A 26074-nucleotide genomic window follows, 5' to 3' on the forward strand; every position below is an offset into this window, starting at 1 on the left:
AAACTCAGTAAAATTGTCTGCATTGGGGAAAATTCTTTGTAAAATCAGTTTTATTAAACACAGTTCAAATAACACATTTGAATAATGGCTTTTCCAAGGTTTTTCTATTTAACAATTTTCTATTCTCTTTTTTCATAACACACAAGAGAACTTTAAATTACATTCAATAAAATGTATGTGCTGTGCCAGCTCGGTTTTGAGGATGCCACAAATCTATACACTTCATATTGTTTATTGTTGGCTACATACATTCATTGTCCCGTTATAAAATAAGTTCCATTCAAATATTCTCATCTCATATTGATAATTGGGTAAATGATTCACTGCACAATGCCATCAGCTCAAGATCTACGTATCTATTAAAACACATTTAAGGCACCAGGGGTCAACAGTCAAATCTGGCCATTTATACAAAAATTGTTTCTACATTATTTTGTCTTTATAGACACATTATTACTGCACAAATCAATTGAAGTCAGATCAGCACTAGTTGCATGAAGTTTACATTCACGATGCCAAAATGTTTCCCAGGTCAATGCAAGACAACATCCTCTGAGGAGTAACGCATGCAAAACAATATGTTATCCAAACTGAGGTCAACATGAATGTCACTGCATCATAAAACTTTTATAAATTAAAAAAAGTCCAAAATAAAAAGAATGCATTTGAGATTATGGGCAAATCTAAAAAAAAAAAAAAACATTTCTAGACATTTACTTTTTAGAGTTTCTTCTAATTCTCATGATTCTCAAAAGCACTTACCATCATCATACAGTATTACAATCTTAATTTTCGTTAAGCAAAATATAATTTCTTATTTATCTATTTCGTGACCTGCACATAATTCGTGAGATTCACCAATAACCACTGCATCATTAAATCAAGATAATTTTGGGAGATAACTGGTTAAAAGGACTGATGCACAAAGTATTTTTGTCAATATAAATATATGTTTTGTGCTATGTAATGCATCATGCCCGGAAATAAGGCCTTCAAGTAACAAATCCTCCTCAGTTTTGGCCAAAATAAAAAAGTCAATCAACCCAGTAAAGAAAGCGTCCAATAACAAAACTTACAAAAGTATCATCAAGTGCATCCAAAGTTTGTGTCCAAATGTCAACTTGTTCTCTGGCTCTCAAGATTTTCACTTCATTTGATCATAAAACAATCAAAGAGCCAAGCTGGTATACAGTAATAAGAAGGAATATTGCCAAGCAAAACCCATCACAACCAGTAATATTGCTAAACTACATGCCGCTAAAGTGAAACAAGACGCGTGATGATTCTCATCAGAAAAAATGCTACAGTAAATTTTCTTCAGCTTCATTCAATGGGAAAGGCCCAATCATGATAATTATTAAATGATCAGCATCTACAAAATCACGTATTGCTCGAGTTTAGATTTAACAGTAGAAGATCTTTCTGGATTAATAAAATGCTGCTTGTGAAACCTGAAATCTGACTGTTAGAGTTGCAGTTGTAAAACTCAGACATTAAATGACAGTTTTTTCACACATTAATCAGAGGAAGACGTCTGAGCGTGAACAATCACTGAAACGAAGATAAGCACAGGCATTAGAGACATAAGACGTCTACACAAATTCAGTCCAAAACAATTACACTACTGTTCAAAAGACTGGGGTTAGTACGATTTTCTTTTCTTTCGAAAGATATAATAGTTTTATTCAGCAAGGACATATTAAATTAATCAAAAGTGACATTTATAATGTAACAAAATATTTGAGTTTCGATCAAATGTTGATCTTTTGAGCTGTTTTCAACACTGATAATAATCATATATGTTTCTTGAGCATCAGATCATCATATTAGAGTGATTTCTGAAGGATCATGTGACTCTGAAGACTGAAGTAAAGATGCTGAAAATTCAGCTTTGATCACAGGAATAAATTATATTTTAACATATATTCACATAGAAAACAGATATTTGAAATTGTAATATATATATATATATTTTTTTTTTACTGTATTTTTATAATCAAATAAATGCAGCCTTGGTGAGCAGAAGAAACTTCTGACAGAAACATACCCCCAAAATTTGTACAGTAGTGTATATTTCAAAAATGATTTCAAATAATTTAATAACCTTCGAGATGTTCCCCTATGACTTTCTCCTTTGTGATTCACTGAAAAAAAAAAAAAAGGAAATAGGTTCATTTTTAACAATAGCGATATATCAGCCACCATGTCGGTATCAGCCGATATATGTCCATTTTTAATGTTATCATTGTTGGGCCGATAAGAAAATTTGGCCGATATATTAAAAAACGACCAGTAATGTATTATTTCCTGCAGCTGAGACACTTCAGATGCGCACTGTTCAACAATGATTTCGAATTGATTGAAATATGATTAGAATCACTTTTAAAAGGAAAATACAATTAAGTGCAACGCGTCATATCGGCTTCATAAAATTACAGTGAGAACATTATAATTGTGTGTTTGGGACATGACTTTTACTGGTGAGACTTTCACAAATTATATGAAAAATTTGTATTTAGATTTAACGGCCAATATATCGGTTATCGACACTCAAATATAAAGAATTACCGGTTATCGGTATCGGCCAAAATGTTCATATCGGTTCGTAAAATTACAGTGAGAACATTATAACTGTGTGTTTGGGACATGACTTTTACTGGTGAGACTTTCAAAAATGATATAAAAATTTGTATTTAGATTTATCGGCCAATATATCGGTTATCGGCACTCAAATATAAAGAGTTATCGGTCATCTGCCAAAATGTTCATATCGGTTCATAAAATTACAGTGAGAACATTATAATTGTGTGTTTGGGACATGACTTTTACTGGTGAGACTTTCACAAATTATATAAAAATTTGAATTTAGATTTAACGGCCAATATATCGGTTATCGGCACTCAAATATTAAGAATTACCGGTTATTGGTATCGGCCAAAATGTTCATATCGGTTCGTAAAATTACAGTGAGAACATTATAATTGTGTGTTTGGGACATGACTTTTACTGGTGAGATTTTCAAAAATGATATAAAAATTTGTATTTAGATTTATCGGCCAATATATCGGTTATCGGCTTTCAAATATAAAGAGTTATCGGTTATCGGCATCGGCCAAAATGTTCATATCGGTTCGTAAAATTACAGTGAGAACATTATAATTGTGTGTTTGGGACATGAATTTTACTGGTGAGACTTTCACAAATAATATAAAAATTTGAATTTAGATTTAATGGGCAATATATCGGTTATCGGCACTCAAATATAAAGAGTTATCGGTGATCGGCCAAAATGTTCATATCGGTTCATAAAATTACAGTGAGAACATTATAATTGTGTGTTTGGGACATGACTTTTACTGGTGAGACTTTCACAAATTATATAAAAATTTGTGTTTAGATTTATCGGCCAATATATCGGTTATCGGCTTTCAAATATAAAGAGTTATTGGTTATCGGCATCGGCCAAAATGTTGATATCGGTTCGTAAAATTACAGTGAGAACATTATAATTGTGTGTTTGGGACATGAATTTTACTGGTGAGACTTTCATAAATTATAGAAAAATTTGAATTTAGATTTAATGGCCAATATATCGGTTATCGGCACTCAAATATAAAGAATTACCGGTTATCGGTATCGCCCAAAATGTTGATATCGGTTCGTAAAATTACAGTGAGAACATTATAATTGTGTGTTTGGGATATGAATTTTACTGGTGAGACTTTCACAAATAATATAAAAATTTGAATTTAGATTTAACGGCCAATATATCGGTTATCGGCACTCAAATATAAAGAGTTATCGGTCATCGGCCAAAATGTTCATATCGGTTCATAAAATTACAGTGAGAACATTATAATTGTGTGTTTGGGACATGACTTTTACTGGTGAGACTTTCACAAATTATATAAAAATTTGTGTTTAGATTTATCGGCCAATATATCGGTTATCGGCTTTCAAATATAAAGAGTTATCGGTTATCGGCATCGGCCAAAATGTTCATATCGGTTCGTAAAATTACAGTGAGAAGAACATTATAATTGTGTGTTTGGGACATGAATTTTACTGGTGAGACTTTCATAAATTATATAAAAATTTGAATTTAGATTTAATGGGCAATATATCGGTTATCGGCACTCAAATATAAAGAGTTATCGGCATCGGCCAAAATGTTCATATCGGTTCGTAAAATTACAGTGAGAACATTATAATTGTGTGTTTGGGACATGAATTTTACTGGTGAGACTTTCACAAATTATATAAAAATTTGAATTTAGATTTAACGGCCAATATATCGGTTATCGGCACTCAAATATTAAGAATTACCGGTTATCGGTATCGCCCAAAATGTTGATATCGGTTCGTAAAATTACAGTGAGAACATTATAATTGTGTGTTTGGGATATGAATTTTACTGGTGAGACTTTCACAAATAATATAAAAATTTGAATTTAGATTTAACGGCCAATATATCGGTTATCGGCACTCAAATATAAAGAATTATTGGTTATCTGTATCGGCCCAAATGTTTATATCGGTTCGTAAAATTACAGTGAGAACATTATAATTGTGTGTTTGGGATATTAATTTTACTGGTGAGACTTTCACAAATAATATAAAAATTTGAATTTAGATTTAACGGCCAATATATCGGTTATCGGCACTCAAATATAAAGAATTATTGGTTATCTGTATCGGCCCAAATGTTCATATCGGTGCATCCCCTAAAAAGGAAGACGAGTAAATTCTAACAGAACTTTTATTTTGGGAGCCCAAAGAACTTGGGAACCCAGTTCAAACAGAAGTCTCAGTTCAGTCTCACTCACGCCTGTCCGTCTCCGGTCACAGAAGGCGTCCCGGACACCTCTCTGGTTTTCCGCAGCTGCGCTCCGCTGTCCTCCATGCAGGAGTCGCAGCCCCAGACCGCAGACATCTCCGCCGTCAGCAGGTTATACGCCGTCTCCGTCATCCCTGTGCAGACTCTGTGGAACCATTTCTGACACGAGGCCTCGCACAGAATGGCCTCTTGGTCATCGTTGACCTCGCTCAGGCATATCCCGCACGGGAAGACGGGCTCGGATGATGAGGACGTCCTCCTTCTGTTCAAGACTTTATTATTGGTCGAAGCTCCGGTTCTGCGTGCGTGACTGACGCCGTTGAGTTTTCCCGCTCCCCCGTCCTGTCCGCTCGCTCGGCCCTTCGTCTTCGGCTCCGGCGTGTTGTCCTGAGGATTGTTCTCTTCACAGTTTTGACTCTGCTTGCGTGGCGAGGGGTTCTGCGTGGCGTTATTGCTCACGGCTTCACTCGGGTCCTGTTTAGGCGCTGGTGAGCCGGACTTGGTGAAGTTATTTAGGTTTGGGCTCATATCCCGAGCTGGACCGAAACCCGGAGCAACTTCAGGACTCCCGCTTTGGTTGAGATTTTGAAGTGGGATCTGATTGACATGCTCTGATCTGAAGTGGATGCGGTTGTTGTTTCCGCCACCAAACGCCTGCCCGTAATGCGGGTTCTCCGCATGACCGTAGGTAAATCCCGGTACACGGTTGAAAACCCCGGGCTGGTTTCGCATCTGGTAAGGAGGTCCGTAGGGAGAAGGCATCCTTTGGGGCATTTGGGGGGCCATCCTGGGCGGCCCATAGCCACTAAACCCTGGGTAATGCGAGTGGCCAAAATAAGGGTTAGCAGGAGGCAGCGGCTTCAGAGATGGCGAGTTGTAATTGTCATCGAAAGGATTGGCAGCAATTAGGTGATCTGAGCTGGTGTTTGGTGGAGGAGCATATTCAGACAGGGGAGAGAAGGACGGCACCTGTCGAGAAAGAGACTTTTATTTTCACTTCTGAATATGAATCAAAACCTCTGATGCACACTGACAAAGAGCTCCATATTTACAGATATATGCTGTTCTTCTAGATGTTGCTAAACACATCGAGACCATGAAATGCCCATGAAAAGCTACTTCAAAAAATAGGGGTTGGAAAGTTTTTTAAATGTTTTTGAGTCTCTTCTGCTCACCAAGGCTGCATTTATTTGATCAAACATACAGTAAAAACAGTGAAATTATTACATTTTAAAACAGCAGTTTTCTATGTGAACATATAGTAAACTGTAATTCCCTTTCAAAAGGAACTCGTGATGCGTCAATGACACTTTTGGGAAAGCCCCCGGCGTCATTGATGCATCGTCTCATTCCCTTTCTCAGGGAACTATGGTTACAGTCGTAACCTGAGACGTTCCCTTTCGAGGGAACTCGTGATGCGTTAATGACGCTGGGGGCGTTCCCAAAAGCGCCATTGACGCACAGTCTCGTTCCTTCTCTCAGGGAACTATGGTTACAGTCGTAACCTGAGACGTTTATTCCTGTGATCAAAGCTTAATTTTCAGCGTCATTACTCCAGTCTTCAGTGTCTGCATTTATTTGATTAAAAATACAGTAAAAAAAAGTAATATTGTGAAATATTATAAAATTACACTTTGGTAATTTATTCCTGTAATCAAAGCTGAATGTTCAGCATCATTACTCCAGTCTTCAGTGTCACATGATCCTTCAGAAATCACTCTAATATGATGATTTGATGCTCAAGAACATTGATTTTTGTAAAATGTTGAAAACCGCTTAATCATTTTTTCAGGATTCTTGAACGAACAGAAAGTTGAAAAGAACAGCATGTCTTTTCTAACATTATAAATGTCTTTAGTGTCACTGTTGATCAATTTAATGCATCCTTGATAAATTTTGTTTAAAAAATCTCCCTGGCCCCAAACGTTTAAAAGGGAAACGTAGTTCTGGAAGCAAAGATGCCTGACTTCACTTGAAAAGAGTTTCATACAGTACCTGTGTGCTCGACTTGCGTCTCTTTTTATCAGGGATTCCCAGTAAGCCTCCTAAACCCTCCAGCCCACCTTCAGCTCCTGTAAAGTCATAAAGTGAGTTCAAATAAAATCATCCTCTAAAATGTTTAAAGTCAATCCAATACATATTTTGTCTATAGCACTGTTCTTGTGACATAAGGTCCCCGACTCCCCGTATGAAGGCTTGATGGACAGTTTGATCGGTGGTTACACTTTATTTTACAGTGTAGAGTAATAACTATAAATGATGCACAATTACATGCAACTAAACCCTACTCCTGACCATAAGTCTATGGTAAGAACATGTTTTAAAGTAATATTACTCAGTACTTAAATTTATAAGTGTAATTATACATTTAAGTATGGAGTAATATTAAGTAACTACATGTACTTACTATAGGGTTAGAGCAGGATTGAGGTTTGGTTATAGTGACTACATGTATGACACTGACACTGTAAAATAAAGTGTTACAGTCTTACACCAACATTACATTAACATGTTTCGTTAGACTTTAAAAACTAATTGGGTGACATTTTCAAAAAATAAATCATAATAAACCATAATGATAATGATGTAGGCTAACCATTGCTATCATTTTCACTACCTTCTTGTAACTTTTAACTTTTGTGATTTTTGCTTTTTAATGTTACTTCATAGACATGTCATTGCCAGTTTTACTGTTGCATGCTCTATTGATGTGCGTGTAATAAATAAAAGTGGATTTATGATTTCTCTCGAATTGCTTATCAAACTTCCCCAAAACTCCCAGTAAAGTAGCGTTCATCTGACAGCCTTCACTTTGAGGCCTGGCATGTTTCCTTCTCGGAAGCATGCATATCTAAATATGTCGCAGTCTACTTTTCTGTTCTTCCCCAAAGGCCTGAAGGCCGACCTCTGCTGTCGCTCCGGCAATTACCACCGACACCGAATCAAAGCCTATAAAACACGGAAAATCCACGTTACCTCGGTTTCGTTTTAGAGAGAATGAATCTTTATCCTGCTCTGTGGACATTACAAGCTCCCTCACATGACTCAAACGGGAAAATGGCGCAACTTTGATGTCAGAAAGAGTGATTGTAGTCAGTCAACTCGTCTCGTTCTTCCCCCGTTTCGCTGCTATCACGGCGGCGGCGACGCTCCGTGCGCGACCGGTGTTGTGCTATTCTTACTATGGCGAAGGTTTCACTATTAATATTCATGAGCTGTCAACCGTCGCCATTTGAAGTGTAGCAATGACGTCGTCGAAATCTATTTAATATTGATAAGACAAAAGGTGCATGAATGATGCATCCCAATTCGCGAACTTATGCGTACTGTTTTGTAATATAAATAGTTCAACTAGTGTTCACTGAAAATTACAAATGGAAAAAGTATACTTTAAATACCCGGATGATGCACTTAATTAACCGATGTAATGTTGAATGACAAAATAACCTTAGCCTATACACTGCACTGTGTTGAGTGCAAAGTGCATAAGTAAATTGTGTATAAGTGCATAGAAGTCGTTATACAAGTGTATAGTGCGTCATTTGGGACACACTTCCGCAACGGTCTCAGAGCTCATTAATATTAAAGAGGACGTCATAGTTAACGTCAGCTCGGCCTCATTTATATTCAAAGGCCTTCGCCATAGTAGTTTCGTTAATTCCGCGAGCAGGAAAACTGCACCCGTGTACAAAGTTTGGGAGGAGCGGACACCTTTGACTTGTTGTTTTAAGGGGCAGTTCACGGAAACGGGTTACGGTCGACTCCTCCGCGTGTGTTAGTTTACTTTAGAGCGATATATGTAAAGGCTGAGTGAAAAGCGGCGCGTGAGGCGGGACTGTCGGTGGGTAGAGTGCGCATGCGTGAGCGCAGATTCCCCTCTTCATCAAAGCACGTGTGTGTGTGTGTGTCTGAGGCATTGACTGTAAAGAAGTACATATTTTTATTCAAGTCTATATCTTTTCATGTATCAAAAATATATTTTTGGCTGCCCAGGACCTCCTAAAACATCCAACCCACCTTTACCTCCTGTTTTTTTATTTTTTTTATTTTTTTTTTATTGATAACAATAACTAGTACAAACAAGAAGAACATCAATATACAATCAAGCGTTTGTACAGACAAAACCATACCAAAAACAGAAGCAAGAAAAAAAAAAAAAAATACAAAAAAAAAAAAAAATGATAACAACAACAAAAAGAAACATACATACATAGTAAATGAAAGAGGAAAAATAATAAAGATGTTAAGAGGAATTGGGGAATAGGTCAAAATATTGTAAAGTCAAAGAGTGAGTCTAATATTGCGTTTAATGTAACACCACATGTGAGATGATAATGATCATTCGCAGATTGAATGTTATTCTATTAGAATAGAAAGTGATGACGTTTTCATTTACTTTCTTATGTATGTGTGTACACCAAAATATAATATTCTTTTTAATGCTTTTGAAATAAGTATCTTTTCTTAACATTACAGCCTGCGGGGCGGGCTCATCAAGCCTGTATTTATTTGATAAAAATACAGGAAAGAAAACAGTAATATTGTGAAATATTACAATTTAGAACAAGGTTTTTCTATTTGAATATAGGCTACTAAAATGTATTTTATATCTGTGACTCAAAGCTGAGCTGAATTTTCAGCATCATTCCTCGGTCTTCAGTGTCACATGATCCTTCAAAAATCATTCTAATATGCAGAATTTTTTTTTATCAACATTGGAAACAGATGTGCTGCTTAATATTTTTTATAACCTGTGATACTTTAAGATTTTTCAAGATACAAACTTTTGTCCAGTTCTATGCATACAGTACATTGTACGCTTTTCTAAATACTAACGCACTAACTCAGAATTACACACACACACATTTATATAATTCTTTGAGAGATTTTTTTGCATTCTTAGCAAAGACCCCAAATAAAATTCTTCAAGAGAAAAGAGACAACATTTGATACTTTTTAACATTTTTATTTAAACTGGAAATTTGTAAAAACAATCTTATTTGTGGTGTTGGGGGGAGGGGATCTACAGTAAATGTATACCTTTTTTGGCATAAACATTACACCGTATTGCCGAACATGAAAACAAGGTACATGTTTTTGAAAAGCACAGCATAAGATTAACAAGTGGAATTTTATTTATTAAGAAATACATTCAGTTTTAAGGCGTATAGAAAGATTTACTGCTGCAGTGCAATGGAAACTCACAGGAGCGAAACATTCACTGCTTTCAGAAGAGGTATCAAAGCTCTCCCTTTTCCCCTTCAATTTAAGCAAATTCAAAATAAAACACTTCAACAGAACAATGCAGAACCGAATTCATTCAAAAATCAAGAGAGTTTAAGCAAGTGCAGTTCACATCAGCACTAAATAAAGTGACATGAAACTGGATTTCCTGAGTAAAATCACCTCAGTGAGGATAGAGCACAACTGGACATGCGACCTGAGAAGTTTTAATCTGGCATGAACAGAGGTCATCTGTTTGGACGCATAATATGCTGTGAGGAAGAAACCTCTGACATATTTTATGACGCTGCATTTCTAAATTGTTGTGAATCAGCTAAAGAACTGATGCATAGAATTACACTTGCACACACACACACACAAAGAAAAGTCAACAATTGAACACAACAATCAATATTGTTCTAAAACACTAAAGCATATTCAAATTTATATCAAAAACAACAATTCAGGCATCAGACGGCAACAGTGTCGGCCCAGATCCGGCCCACATCCGGTACATGTGGATTCAAGGCGAATCCGGATCTGGGCCGACACTATGTTGCTGTGTGGGTTGCCGAAAAAAGCTTAAACAAGCATTTTCTCCCTTGCTCGGGCGTGTTTTTAGCCACTAGTCAGGCTGGAAGACCAGCTAGACCAGTTTAAACCAGCTTTGAGAACTTCCAAGCAGGGAAAAACCAAATATTAAGTCAGTATTTTCACAGAATATGGGGTACATCATCCCAAAAAAACCATAGAAAAACAATAAAATATTTCTCCTCCAGTGAGAAAAGTCATAAAAGGAAACAAAAGGCATGAAATCCATCATCTTTGGTTTAATTGAAAGTCATAAACGATTGAAAACACGGCCGCGTAACACTGTTTTTGGTTTCCTGATGTCTTTCAGTACAGTAGAAATCAAATCTACTTAGTATAAAGCTTTGTAACAAGTGAAAAATGACAAAACACCATGCAAATGAATCTCTAATAATCATCCGTGCAACGGTGACGACATTCTTTGGTTTCAGGCTGTTTGCTTTGAAAATATATATATATATTTTTTAAACTGATTGTGTCTCTCTGATTGAAATGCATACAGTAGCCAATCAATTTCCCCTGATTGAGAAGAATTTCAGCCGCATGGAATGTTTATTAATATAATATAATAATATCTCTCTCTGTGTATATAATGTTCATGTACAATAATAACATCCATGTTGAACGTGAAATTCTAATAAGGGAATCTGATAACTGCGACATTTGATTTAAGGAGGTGAATCTCATAAAGCTCATCTAGCTAATATTTCACTTTAAAAGAAAAAAGATTCTTCTTTTGCATGGCCAAAATTATTTTCATGACAATTACACCATCCATTTCTAATTATATGTTGTTAAAGAGCTTAATTGTCCTGATAATAATGTGGTCTGAAAATAAGTTTCATGTTTCTTATGCAAAACTGAACTTCTTATTTTTCCTCTTGATTTTCGAGTGAAATATGACACCTCATTTGATCGCAGGACCTAAAGCAGCTCTTTTTCCATTGGTCTCTGGGTGAAATATCTTTGGTTTGATTCAAGGATAAACTCATTGTCATCTCTTCATCCCAAAGACCAGCAAACACGAAAAAACAAATGAAAGCGCAAACAGTCCTGCGGATGATGGCGTGTCACCGTTGCACATTAAACACCTCGAAACTAACCTGAAAGAAAAGTGCTACGCTCATGTTCCTACATCTAAAATAGCATCAACTATTTCAAAGCACGACTAAAGTAACTAAAATGTGTGTACTCAGTAGTACATATACTGTATATCAAGAAAAATAGATATCTTTTGAGGCAAAAAGGTTTCATGATCAGTCTACTATGGAAGCTTGTTTCCACCACTGAATAAAATAAAAAAAAAATAATAATAATAATTGCGACTTTTTATCTCACAGTTGCGAGATATGAAGTCAGAATTGGCAAGTATAAAGTCGCAATTCTGAGAAATGAAGTCGCAATTCTGAGAAATAGTCGTAATTGCGAGATAAAGTTGCAATTCTGAGAAATTAAGTCACAATTGCGAGATAATAAGTCACAATTCTGAGAAATAAAGTCACGAGAATTGCGAGATATAGAGTCGCTATTTTGAGAAATAAAATCGCAATTGCGAGATATTAAGTCGTAATGCTGAGAAATAAAGTCACAATTGCGAGATATAAAGTCGCAATTCTGAGAAATAAAGTCGCAATTGTGAGAAAAAGACAGAATTGCGACTTTTTATCTCACAATTCTGACTTTATATCTCGCAAATCTGACTTTATAACACGCAATTGTGACTATATCAATCAATTCTGACTTTATATCTTGCAATTCTGACTATATCTCGCAATTCTGACTTTATAACACGCAATTGCGACTTTATATCAATCAATTCTGACTTTATCTCACAAATCTGACTTTATATCACACAATTGCAACTTAATATAATGCAATTCTGACTTTATAACACTTAATTGCAACTTTATATCACGCAATTCTGACTTTATATCTCGCTGACTTTATATCTTGCAATTCTGAGAAATGAAGTCAAAATTGTGAGATAAAAAGTCGCAATTACTTTTTTTATTTTTCATTCTGTGGCGGAAACAAGCTTCCATAGTCTACTCTTAAGATTTGATAATTATTTTTGGTTTTCTAGAACAATCGTTCGACTGCAATCACCCGAATCTCCTGATGGTGTATCCGCGGAGCTCTACACACATTAAGGCCATTATTTAAAGCTATCGGTTTTGCTGAACTAAGAAACGTCAGTTCGCGCATTTTTGGTTACTTCGTACTCAACAGAAGAAGACAGGAAGAAATGAACTACGGACAAGGAAATCCATCTCCACAACAAATCACACACATTCATTACGGGTCAACCGCCCTTGGACTCGAGGAAGATACCCTGTCGATCAAACCATGTGACTACAAAACGCATGGCTTTTCAAATGATTCCTGAGATAAAGCAAATAAAAACACAACTACTTCTAAAAATCAAAAGGTAAAATGAGGTAGTATAAAACAGGGACTATAAGAGCAAAAATACACACATTCATATGACGCAATCACAAATACTCACGTAAACGCTCAATTCAAAGTTGGACGTTTCTGAACCTGAGGTAGGTATAAGACACCATCCTAACCATGCGTGACACAATAAATCTGGGAGAAAGTTTGATGAGAGGTTTGATAGCCCCGCCCACCGTGAAATCCTATTGGTCCTGCATATTAAACACCAACTATGATCTGATTGGCTGTAATTGTGTTACAGGAGATTCAAAAGAGCTGAGCTGGGTAGCTCCGCCCACCATGAAATCCTATTGGTCCTAAGCCCTGCATATTAAACACCAACTAGGTTCTGATTGGCTGTGATTGTATCACAGCAAATTCAGGAGATTTGATGAGTGTTGAGCTGGGTAGCTCCGCCCACCATGAGATTCTATTGGTCCTAAGCCCTGCATATTAAACATCAACAATGTTCTGATTGGCTGTCATTGTGTTACACAGCAGATTTGTTGCATCACGCCGGGTCAGAATAGGCAAAACACTTTTGCAATCCCAAACTTCAGGACTAAACAAACAATAAACACAGACTCAGCGAAAAGGAAAAAAAACGTTGTCGAGTGTATAAGTGGATTTTAAATATTTAGTAAGTAAACTGAGGTAGATTAGTAAGTTAAGAGAGGCTTGCCTCTCTCGATGAGGTCACGTCCGAATATGCGACGGTCGCGTTGCACATTTTTGGACGTTTTTTTTTTTGTAACACATTCATGGTGGGTGAGATTCTACTTTCGTTCAGACACACAATCATTTATAAAAATTGAAAAGAATAAGAGAAACAAATAATACATTCACCGAGAAAGCGGAGCATGTGTGAACGTCTCGGGTCGTACACACAAATCGCTCAGTAGTCCGTTTGAACAGCAGGGGGCGCCAGAGAACACAAGGGTTTTGCTAAACAGGATGAAGCTCAATCATTTCCTGTTGCTGAACTGTAGTTTCCGTCACGTCGGCCATCGGCCTCGTGTGTTTCTCTGTGAGCTCATCCGACGGCTCGTCCTGCAGGGAAGCCGGGCGACTGTGGACACCCAGAGACAGGTTGGTCGCCTCCGTGTCGTCGTGAGAGAATCGTCCCGAGTCGCCCGTCTCATGACTGCCCTCGCTGGAGTGTGAGCCCTCGCTGTCGCCCCCCGTTGGCTCAAACAGGCCCTGCAGGGACGACGGCGGGTGTCGAGGGGATGTTTCCGTGTAACACAGCAGGGTGGTTCCCTGATGATAGGAATATGAAGGACTGGAGACCTTCTTCACATCCTGATAAGAGCAGAAATCACCAGTAAACAACAGAGACCGAAGGAGGCTTAAAGATACAAACCGTTTTGAAACTGCAGTGACATTTAAGAGCACTAATGTGGGTGAATCTCACAAACCTCAATATATTTCACCCCAAAAGCATGGTTAACAGATATAAAATTACGGTTTGCTTTAAAGGGAAGCCTATTTTAATTTTGTATTAGTTGCTTTTACATTGTTTTCAAGGCATTCACAGTATATTTCCCTCAGATTCTCATTACTGTAATGTTAAAAACTGATATATTATTTAAATGTATTAAATTAAGACATATTTTTCTTATTAAAATGTAATGTTTATATTTCCAGATTTAGATAAATTTGTTAGATTTAGTATTAAGTTGCTTTTGTCATTTTATTCAGTTTTCAACTACTATAAAAAACTATATATATATATATGAAGAGTTCAGATGCAAAAGCCTCTAAATGCCATTTGAAATGTTCTTCTTTAATGAGGATTTTTATCAAACTTGTATATTTAAGTTCAGTAATTTCACTTAAATAACAATTAATAGGTAATTATCATTGCCATTTAAGTGAAATCACTGAACTTAAATATACAAGCTTGATAAAAATGACCATTCTAGAAGAAAATTTCAAATGGCACTTAGAGGCTTTTGCATCTGAATTCTTCATATATATATATATAAATATATATTAAAATATAAGTATTAAATTACAAAACCTATGTTTTGTAATTAAATGGAATATATATATAATATTTAAAATAATCATAATAGATATTTAATGAAGTCATTTCATATTTCTGTTCCTGGAGTTTTTGTGAGATTCATTCGGGATTGACGTCATGTGGGTGTTGAGCGTTTCTTACTAAATAAAATAAAGCTAATAAATAAAACTCATTGTAATTTGTAAACCATTTCATACATTGTCATCCTTCTTAAAGAAGCTCCATCTCTTCTTTTTCTTCTTCTCAACGGTGTGCTTCACTGGCCCATAACTGTTAATGATCAGATTTGTTCCACCCTAAAACATTGAAATACAAACAATGCTATAAACACACAGATATATTTATGAAAGATTGGCAGGAATGTGTCGTTTTAAACACACCTTTGCATCGATGAAATGATCTCTCATCATGGGCATCATCACCTCCACACTCTCAGCTTGACTCTCATTGGCTAGTCGGGCCACAGTGGGCGGAGCTTGTCCTTCTGCTTGCCTGATTGATTTGTCAGTGCTGGATTTCCTGTCATGAATAATGCAGTCATCAACTGACATTTCTAAATACCCAATAATTTACGATAATTACCAAACCAGACTCTCTTTTTTGGATCATACTATATATAGTGTTTATTAATATTCTGAATTAGCTTTTGTTTTTATATTTTCACTTTTCATTTTAGTTCAAGTACGTTTTAATAATTCTGCCATGTGCTTTTTGTAAAACTTTACAATAAGTTTTCATTAACATTATTATTTTATTATTATTAATATTTTTTTGAAGATTTAGAATTTCGAATTTTAGAACTTAGAATTTTAGAATGCCCTGAAATAAGTTTGAGAATGACTTGTAATAGTTTCAGTTGGCAGGTGTTCAGCTGCTCTCTCTTACCTGGTTTTACTCCTGTAGGCCAATATGAGGATGCAGATGATAATGCAGATTAAAGCGATACACACACCCACTGCTATACCCGTCATCGACCTCTGATCCAGGCGATAGAAACCATCAGAAAACGCTGTTGGTGGAGCACAGAAACAGTATTAAAGATGACGCCAAGTCTTGCATTGTGCGTTCATTCAACCGATGGATTACATGTGAGATCATGTATTTTAGCGCTGTCTATAGACCCTTTATCAGTTTTTTTATGTGGGCGGAGCTTAGTTGGAGGCAGAACGATCCCTCTTGAAAAGCTAATTACTATTGGACAGCGATGATACAGAAATATACAGAGCGACCGCAAAAAAGGAAGTTCAAAGACAATATTCTAAAAATATTCTCGTTTCTCTGGCGCATAAGGTCTATAGAGAGGGCCCTGAGAGAGTAACACACCTGTGGCGTGGGAGGAGCCGTGTGTTCGGGGGGCGTGTCCGTCACGCACGGTCACTTCGGCAGCAGGTGAGAACGGCCCATCTCCCATCTGATTGGACGCTGAGACCTTCACCAGGTACACCTGACCAGACTGAAGATTCTCCAGCAGGGCCATCGTGACGCTCCCTGGCAACGAGACGGTAAGGTGAACGTTATTATCCAAAATAATTAATACACCTATTAATAATTTTAGATCATCGACTCGAAAACCCTGCAAACCTTTTAGGGAAAACACTGCTATGCAAATGATTGAATATCACAAACAATTAAAAAAAGATAATATTTTACATAAAGAAAATAATGAATAGTCAAATTAGCACATTTACCAAATGTTTTTTTTTACTTTAAAATCAGCAAAAATTCAATAAAATAAAAACTACCATATATATATATATATATATATATATATATATATATATAATAAGCATAAATACTTAGGCATAGAAACAATTTTCAAGTAAATTACACATTTACAAAGAAACGGCATTTGACACATTTAATTAAACGTGAGATTTTGAATTAGAAAGATTGAAATTGTTTTTCTTGTAAAACGTACTCTATTAAAATGCACATCGATTCTTTCTTTTAGTAGACAATAACTTTATTTGTTCCTTAAAACTTTCACATTCACAAACAGCAATGAAAAGTAATATTCAAAAAAGCATAATAGTGGCACTTTAATCAGCGCAAAAACTTAGATGAGAATCATTACATTTAAAAAAAAAAACTTTATGCTAAATATAATTTCTGTAATATGACACGTGTGAGATTCGCTCGTGACTCGTGAGACTTCACGTGACACCACAGGATCAGAGTTTTACTGGAGGCGAAACCCCGTCAGCACTGCATCAGGTTATGTGCCCGACAGACTCAGGGTGTCAGGGTTAAAGGTCAAAAGTTTAGTGATGGTATCGTACAACACCTGAAGCAGCAGCACATGTCTATGAGCGTGGCGGTGTGATTTATGCGGTTTAGTAACTGAGAACAGAAGACATGCGTGCGGCTCCACAGTTCTGCTCATAAAGACTCGTTCAAGCGTTTACAGTCTGACGTGCATTTAGACCTACAGTAATAAACACTGAGCTGTGAGATGTCCTTTAATATTTGTTTATATTTAGTAATAGTTATTTTCTAACACCATGTCAGCAGCAAGGCAAGAATAAAGGGAATAACAGAAGTCGTACAATTAATAAAAAACATAAGTATAAGAATAAGATTTAATTCTAAAACTGATATATTTTTAAATGCATTTTTTTTTGGTAAAAATATTGATTGGTCAAATATAATTAAAATTATATTATAATTCTAATACTTTTTTCTACTTTGAAAAAAAATGTAGAAACCATTTCTCTCATATATTTCTGGTACATTTCACAAGAAATGACAATTAACGTATTGAACATGAAATTTTGAAGTTGTAAAACACAGTCCATTAACCTTTGAAAAATATTTATCATCGTATAAATACATTAAGAATCATATTTGTTTGCATTGCATTAATAAAAAAAAATTGTGTTTTTGTGTTCTTTTGATTTTGGGCTGAAACATGACAGACATACTCTTGACAAATTTTATTTATATATATATATATATATATTTATACACACACACACACAGACTCTCGTATCTAATGCTAATAAATAGAAGGATCAATTTTATAGGCATTACTGTTACATTTTTTGGGGGGAGGGGATATTTAATTTTTTTTTTAATAAGTCTTAGAAAATAATAAATAATAATTACTAATATTATATGAATATATTTATATATATATATATATATATATTAATATAATATTAGTAATTATTATTTATTATATTATTATTTATTATATTATATTATTATAATTATTATTTATTATATATATATATATAAATAATTATAAAAAAATAATTATATATATATAATATATAATTATATATAAAATAAAATATTATATATTTTTATTATTATAAAAACAATGCAGATGGATTCAGAAATGTCCATTTATTTAGGTCTAATTCAGTCATGCCATAGATGAGCTACTCAGCTCAGGATATCATAATTTGCAAACATGAAATGATACTGACCACCAAGAGAAGAGACACACACACACACACTAACCCTCCCCTAAACTTACCCATCACACAAAACTTTTACATTTTCAAAAAAACTCTTTCTGTGTGATTTACACAGTTTTTGAGATCCACAGTGATACTAGTCCCCATGAGTCTGTGTGCATTCAGGTTTAAGTCCTCACCGGAATAGAAAAACATGTACACACTCTCTCTCACACACACACACCTTCTCTTTGCAGGATCTGCCACTCTCCGGCGGCCCAAGCTCTGCGTGATGCGTACAGGATGGTGTAGTGTGTGACGGCCATGTTGGGCTCATCCGGAGGCTTCCACGACACCAGAGCCGAGTCTCCCTCGATCAGAGTCACTTTCAGCCCGGCCGGAGCTCGACTGGGGGCTGATCGGACAGACAAACCATCAAAATCTCTTCTTTTTACCTATTCTCCATTTAAAAAGCCTCTTTAATAATCACATTTTTGTCTAATGTTTACCTTCAGGAAGTGTGGTCTGGTAAACCACAGGACTCCATGGGCTGGAAAGCTGATCCACATGAAGACGAACTGCAAACTCATAATTGGTGTTCGGGTCCAAATCACTGACCATCAGACTCTGGTCCGCACTGCAGGAACACACACCACATGTTGGACGATGTGTCGCAAATGCACACTACGCTTTTATACTGTGTCCTCAGCAGTGTAGTGGATCAACTTTATTAGGTTATTTAATAAATAGTCTTACAGCCCGGGTATTTATAGTAGGGGGTGTAACAATATATCGCAAAATGCAACAATATGAGTCATGGATAGTGACAATATGTATTGTGTTTAGTTCACCCAAAAATTTTCAGAGATTAAGTGTCAGTTCTACATTAAACTGCTATATATAATCAGTGGTGGAATGTAACGAAGTACAAATACAAGTAAATTTTTCACGTATCTTTACTTTACTTAAGTAGAATAAATAGTGCATACTTTTTACTTTTACTTCGTTACATTTTGCAGCAATTATTCTACTTTCTACTCCACTACATTTCTACAACTTCTGTTACATTTTCTGATCAGTTTTTCCCCTGCCAAAACGTAATCTGAACGCCCGTTCGTTGCACGTTTGTCTCACCAGTGACGTTTGGTTGCCATAGATACATCAACTAAATGCGTCTCGCACGCAATGTGTTTATCGTGCAATTTATACGCGAAAATTTGTTTTTACGTGCATAGGAAACACACCGTGTGTATTTATTTATTTTTTTTGCCTCATTTTTTTTTTTATGGCAAGCAAAGAGGTTCAGAATTACACCATAAATTAATCGCGTTTACTGCCAAACATAGTTATTAACATATAGTAAGGATGAGCATGGTTTATATTGCCTAATTGCAAGCTTGTTTCAGAAATAGTGACAACATTTTTTTCCATCATTATTGAACATCATTATAGGAGTATTAGGTTCAATGAGTTAGAATGAAATGTTTTATTAATCATCAGAAAATAGACATTAAGAGAATGAATTGTTATGCAAGTACTTTTAATTTTAATACTTAAAGTACATTTAAAATCAGGTACTTTTTACTTTTTACTTAATTACGGTTGTCATTGTGTTACTTCTACTTTTACTAAAGTAAATATTTATCTGGTTATTTGTACTTTTACTTAAGTACTGAGATTCAGTACTTCCTCCACCACTGTATATAATGCAATGGGGGAATATGTATGGGTCCTGATAATGCCAAATGTCTTGTTACCAGTAAAAAGTGCCCTACATTATTTACATATATCTAGTCATATATGTATGACTTAGATATATGTATGTATGCCATCATACAAGACCCTTATTCATCGTCTGTAATCGTTTAAAGCCCTTTGAACAGTTTGTAGTTTGCACTGAAACCTTGAACCGTTTGGTCCCCATTGAAGTCCATTATATGGAGAAAATCCTGGAATGTTTTCATCAAAAACCTTAATTTCTTTTCGACTGAAGAAAGAAAGACATGGACAAAAGTATTTTTTTTTACTACTCCTATACTCACGTCTGCAGGTACAGCACCAGCGAGGCGTTCTGCAGTCCCACAGGGTTACAGCGGACCGTGTAGTTGACCGTCTGTGCGCTGGTGAAGGCGGGCCGGGCCCAGCGCAGGAACACAGAGGAGGAGGAGTTACTGAGGGCGTACACGTGATGAGGTGGAGGAGGGGGCGGGACCAGACGATCGCGGACCGCTGCAAACATGCAAACACAACAGGCTTGTTTGAGATGAGCAAAATCCACGCAGAACCGATCAGCGCGAGATGCATGCCAGTTAGAAACGTGTCCGAGTGCGGTTCGACTTGCTCAAAACCTCAAAAACCTCGCGAGCGCAAGTCACCGACTGCACTGATCAAAAGCACTTGCTGACGACACAGCTTAATGCTGATTGGTTAAACAACCGTGATGTATAGTTCTCTTTTAAAGGGGTGATGAACTGAGAAATCTAATTATCTAAGAGGTCATCATATTATAAGAATATCCTGTAAGTTTCAGATCTGAAAACGTCCTTGTTAGTCCAATAAAAGCTTTTATTGGCACCAGGCTCAGCAAACGACTCGTTTTTCAAAGAGGATAAAACCCCACCCCCGCAGAACAAGATCAACGCCTACTCATTATAATATGCAAAACTGTTATCCAATCACAGCAGTGGGCGTTTACTTCCAAGTCTTCAGTGCGAGACGCCCATAAAAACAGAGTGTTTTTGAGCTAGGGTCAAATCTAGGGTTAAAAATAGCCTATTATAGGGTTGATAAATAGCCTAATACTGTATTTTATTTTTTTCATAATTTTTATTTTTCATTATTTCTTATTTTTTATTCTAAACTGTTTTAATTATTCTGATTTCTTTTTATTATTTTAATTTCTTCCATGTAAAGCACTTTGAATTTCCATTGTGTATGAAATGTGCTATATAAATAAACTTGCATTGCCTTGCCTTGTCATTATGATGTTTTTTTTAATGCAAAAACCAAGTGAACGTCAAAAGTTGACCTCAGACAACAATATAATAAAATGTAAAAAGCCAGTTCATGACCCCTTTAAAATGTTTGATTTTAAAACTCTGATTTCATGTGTTATGTGTGAATATTCCCAAACTCTCTGACAGTGTGATCTGTATGGGATATGCAATATAAAAAAAAAAAATTTGACCATTAAAGAAAAAATGATTGATAAACACGTATTTGGAATGGAATTAAATAAGTACTTTGGGTGTCTTGTTCATTATATTATATTTATAACAAGCCTAACATGTTCCAATGACCTTGATTGTCTCTCTCACACCACATCGTTATGTTTTGTCATCACCAGCCTAATTACGTTCAGCAGTCACCGTCATTAACACCTGTGTGTATGTTCAGTGTCGTCAATATTGAGAGTTTGTCTGTTGAATCTCTAGTTACATAAACCTTTGAATTGGATATTACGTCTTCCAGCAAACAGCCGTGACCTTAATCATGCAATTATTATAGTTTAAAAAGATTTTGATTTTTTATTTGATCAAAAACACTGAAACATTTGGAAATATTATAATTTCACATAGCTGTTTCTAAGTGAATTTATTGTGAAATGTTATTTATTCCTGAGATCAAAGCTGAATTTCACATGATCCTTCAGAAATCATTATAATTTGCTGCTCAAGAAACATTTCTAAATTATTATTAATGTTGGAAACAGTTGGAAACCATGATACATATTTTTGCAGGATTCTTTGATGAAGAAGAACAGTCTTTACTGCTACTATGCTTTGTATGGATGTAATTACTACGAATAAAGCTAAATGAATCTTAAACCTATATCCCTGTTTGTAACAAATGGCATGAATGTGTGTGTCGCTGAACTCACAAACACATCCCGGTGTGCTGATGGTCTGGTCCGCCTGGTACCCGTCACCCATGAAACTATAGGCCAAGAGTTTGACATGGTACTTCTTTCTGGGGTCTGTAATAAAGAAAGAGTTAAATATATAACATGTGTGTATGTAAAAATGCAGAAGAAGATTCCTGTAATGCACAAATCAGATTTTCAACAGCAGTTTCTGTGTGAAAGAGAAGCACGTGTGTAAAAGCAGATGTGTGAGATCAGCTGAAGTGTGTGCATTAGATAGCGGTGTCGTGTGTTTAGCGTGTGTGCACGTGTGTATAATCAGCAGCAGATGCCCTGAGCTGGAGGTGCTGGTCAGTGAGTTAGCGGTCCATCCTCAATACAAAAGACGAGTGTCCCTCCCCCGTTGGGTTCACCCATCTGCCGGCACACCCCCACTGACTGACCGATGACCAGCGGCCGAAACCCATTCACAACCAGGCCAGAGGTTAAATCAAACACTCAAAGGCCATGGGAAACACACACAGACACAGAGAAGTCAGTCACATGACCAAAACCAAAACCTCAATGATCACAAAGAGACCAGGATATTCAAATGACATTCAAGAATCACATCAAAGCAGTATTAAAAAGTGCAACAACAACAAAAAAATATTTTTTGCATTTATTAGACATTAAATTCTAGCGCCATCTCTAGTCAAGGAGATATTAAAAATTAGACTGGATAGCATAAGAAAAAACAGAGGTTTTCGGGTCTGGAAATAACAAATTTTCGTGACATTTCCAGGTTTTTCATGAGCTCTGCCACTTAAAAAACTAATGCAACACAGTATTAGGCATCCTAATCTAGCTTTATCAGGCTCACAATATGCAAAACTAGTATATATTATTTAACCATAAAACCGTATAATGGACAAATGTGGGCAAAATAATTTTTATTTATTTTTAAAAAATACTTTATACAAGACTTGGCTACTTTTCCTAAGTTTGCCTCCTGAACACAATTTTTCTTTTGACTCAATTCTACAATATTAAATGGGTGGGAAAAAAATCCTCCTTAATGTTGTATTTGGGTCTAAAATGGGCACCCATAGAAATAAATGGGAAAAACTGTCATTGAGAGCACTCTAAAATAAGCCAAAATAAGACACCAGGTGACAGCAAAGTCACTTCATCTTTAGGTTTTAGCTCGAAGAACTTATTGGAATGATATTTTAATGTAGTTAAACATTTTTTAAAAAAATAAAACATAAAAATAAGCATAATTTACATAGAAAATATGGTACTTTTTGAAGGAAATAAATTCAAAAATACCCCCAAAATAAAAAAAAACACCATAAATGGATAGGCAAAACTTTATCGAAGACAGTGATAAAACATTTATAATAAATAAAAATTAGGATCACACCTGAGTCCTCTGTGCCCACATTTGTCCACAATTACAGGATTAAGGGCTATAAGTTTGAGGGTTAACATTTTGATTGTTTTTATTTTTATATATAATCAATGGTTTGAGTGTGACATCAGTTATTGACACACTGTCCTGTAGTTTTCACTTTGGTCACGTGGTGGCGCTACACAACACAGCTTTAATACTGACATGACTTAACATGTGTTGGGCTTCCTATCCTTAGGGATTACAACTAAACAAATAACATGAACAAATAACGATAGTTTATGAACATGATACAGGGGTGCAAACATACATTTACAGTAATATAATACATATATAGTGAATATTAGTGATTCTTGAAGTTTTTCACTATTATTTAATTGTTTGGCTTTTGTAAAATTCATTTAAAGTCAAACATCAATTATTAAAAGTTCAATATTCAATGAGTCAGCATTATTTTAGTTAGTATTATGTATAATCTATTCATTATTATTATATTTTAGTAGGTTTGTTTTGTGCTTTTGTCATTTTTATTAGTTACTATATAATTGGGATTATCTAAATTTTTCATTTTCATCTAATATTTATATGTTTTATCTATTTTTAACCGAGTTCGTCAATTAACTTGAGGTCTGAAAGGGATGAATAACAATCAAACCAGCAAAATGCAGATTAGACGTGTCAAGTCAGCTGCCCAATTACTGTTCCAGAGAAAACAATGAGCACACTGATAAACTATGATCAGATTAAGGGTTAAAGGCCTAGATATGGATCTCAGACCGCATTAGATTATCCCTGATATTGTTTAAAGCTGGTGTGACTGAAGTGTTGTGGTGAATTATCAGTTCAGACTGATCAATGCACACAGATGACATCACTGGGACTCGGCTCTAAATCTTTAGAGGGCGGGGCCAAATACAGCAGCCGTGCAGTGATTGGACGGTTTGGTAATGAGTGTGTGTCATTGAGATGCACAGCTCCGCAGAGGCTCCGTGGAGCCAGTCAGGGGTCAGGGTTCACACACAGATAAAACTCCTCAGGAATCTGGAGTCAGAGGTCAGGCACACAAGCCAGGCCTCTTTCTTCAGGCCGTCAACATTCAGGGAGAGATAAAGAAAGTATTTGGACGGGACGGAGGAATGACACAAAAAACACTTAAAATCTCGTGGAAAGCAAGACGTGCAGGAGTCCACATTCACAAACAAGACCAAGACACTGATAAAATAAATAAATAAAATGCAAATAAAACACATGGTCACGTACATATGTGTGTGTGTGTGTGTAAAAAAAATAAAATAATATATACCGGTACATATATATATATATATATATATATACACACACACACATATACTGAAACACACACATATATATACACAACCGGTCAAAAGTTTTGAATCTGTACATTTTTAATGTTTTTAAAGAAGTCTCTTCTGCTCACCAAGGATGCATTTATTTGATTAAAAAAACAAACAAAAAAACAGTAATATTATTGAATATTATGACAATTTAAAACAGCTGTTTTATATGTGAATATATCATAAAGTGTAATTTATTCCTGTGATCAAAGCTAAATTTTCAGCATCGTTACTCCAGTCTTCAGTGTCACATGATCCTTCAGAAATCACTCTAATATGAGAAACTAATACAAGCAGGAAAAAAGTTTAATGTCAATTTCCACAACAACAACAACAAAAAAACAACAAATTCGCAGGCATTAAAAATGTGCATGTTATCAATGGGACATTATGAAGCCTTGATGCCATGAGAGACAAAAATACTGGCATTCGGTTTGAGAAACGGCCGATGCGAAGCAGCATTTACTCAACAGAAACATGAGACTCCTCGAACACTAAACCCCAAAACCACCACGGACAACCCCAGCACAATAGCCTGGAGATATTAGCCACACAATGAGCTCTGTGTCGCGACCTTTGACACGGGATCTGGGCAAGTCAGATCCTGTCGAGAGGGACGGGGAGACACACACATGCAGGACGAGATGAAGAGTGGACATTACAGCGGCATACCTTCCCTAACGTGACTTGAGGAATCATTTATATCATGAAGTGCTCAATTAAATGCAGAATGTTTTTATTGGATTGATTTAGGCTAGGCCACGCCCCCTTCAATCCCTCTCTGTCCCACCAGGGGGCGTCGCCCACAGTTTTAGTTTTTGAGGTTTATCACATCACTAACAGTAATGGTGATGATCCACAGCAAGAACCGCTATCAGGACCGTTTATGAGCGCAAGTTCAAAAAGTACGGAGAAAATATTTATATTTATTTACATATATTTACATA

General features: G+C 35.9%; 2 protein-coding genes across 3 annotated transcripts in view; both read right to left on the bottom strand.

The window, feature by feature from the left end:
• Positions 1-22: 22 nt before the first annotated feature.
• On the bottom strand, positions 23-8017 carry pygo1 (pygopus family PHD finger 1). 2 transcript variants are annotated; one of them, XM_039684173.2, is made up of 4 exons: positions 7814-8017; positions 6833-6909; positions 4827-5806; positions 23-2144 (listed from the first exon to the last, which is right to left on the bottom strand). In XM_039684173.2, the coding sequence occupies exons 1-4, from the start codon at positions 7860-7862 to the stop codon at positions 2120-2122; spliced, it is 1131 nt and encodes a 376-aa protein (XP_039540107.2). In that variant the 5' UTR covers positions 7863-8017; the 3' UTR covers positions 23-2119. The 2 variants fall into 2 exon arrangements, with proteins under 2 accessions (XP_039540107.2, XP_088972675.1); XM_089116549.1 differs by having other exon boundaries at positions 23-5806.
• Positions 8018-9793: 1776 nt separating this feature from the next.
• Positions 9794-26074, bottom strand: part of prtga (protogenin homolog a (Gallus gallus)) — a 48261-nt gene continuing 31980 nt past the window's right edge. The window contains exons 11-19 of the mRNA XM_039684177.2: positions 22398-22493; positions 20560-20746; positions 19027-19154; positions 18762-18932; positions 16440-16604; positions 16002-16125; positions 15497-15635; positions 15314-15412; positions 9794-14389 (exon numbers count right to left, since the gene is read on the bottom strand). Of these exons, the coding sequence (XP_039540111.2) occupies positions 14033-14389; positions 15314-15412; positions 15497-15635; positions 16002-16125; positions 16440-16604; positions 18762-18932; positions 19027-19154; positions 20560-20746; positions 22398-22493 (1466 nt within the window). The 3' untranslated portion in view covers positions 9794-14032. The remainder of the gene's footprint in view (positions 14390-15313; positions 15413-15496; positions 15636-16001; positions 16126-16439; positions 16605-18761; positions 18933-19026; positions 19155-20559; positions 20747-22397; positions 22494-26074) is intronic.

Source organism: Pimephales promelas, chromosome 10 (genome assembly GCF_988280905.1).
Source record: "Pimephales promelas chromosome 10, fPimPro1.hap1.1, whole genome shotgun sequence".
NCBI classification, from domain to species: Eukaryota; Metazoa; Chordata; class Actinopteri; order Cypriniformes; family Leuciscidae; genus Pimephales; species Pimephales promelas.

What these genes read in the sequence shown, in the direction of transcription:
- pygo1 (XM_039684173.2), bottom strand. Translation starts at nt 7,862, where the DNA reads ATGTCCACAGAGCAGGATAAAGATTCATTCTCTCTAAAACGAAACCGA. An exon ending in CTCTCTAAAACGAAACCGAG is followed by an intron (nt 6,910 to 7,813) that starts GTAACGTGGATT and finishes ATGACTTTACAG; the next exon opens with GAGCTGAAGGTGGGCTGGAG. An exon ending in GTGACCGGAGACGGACAGGC is followed by an intron (nt 2,145 to 4,826) that starts GTGAGTGAGACT and finishes TTTTTTTTTCAG; the next exon opens with TGAATCACAAAGGAGAAAGT.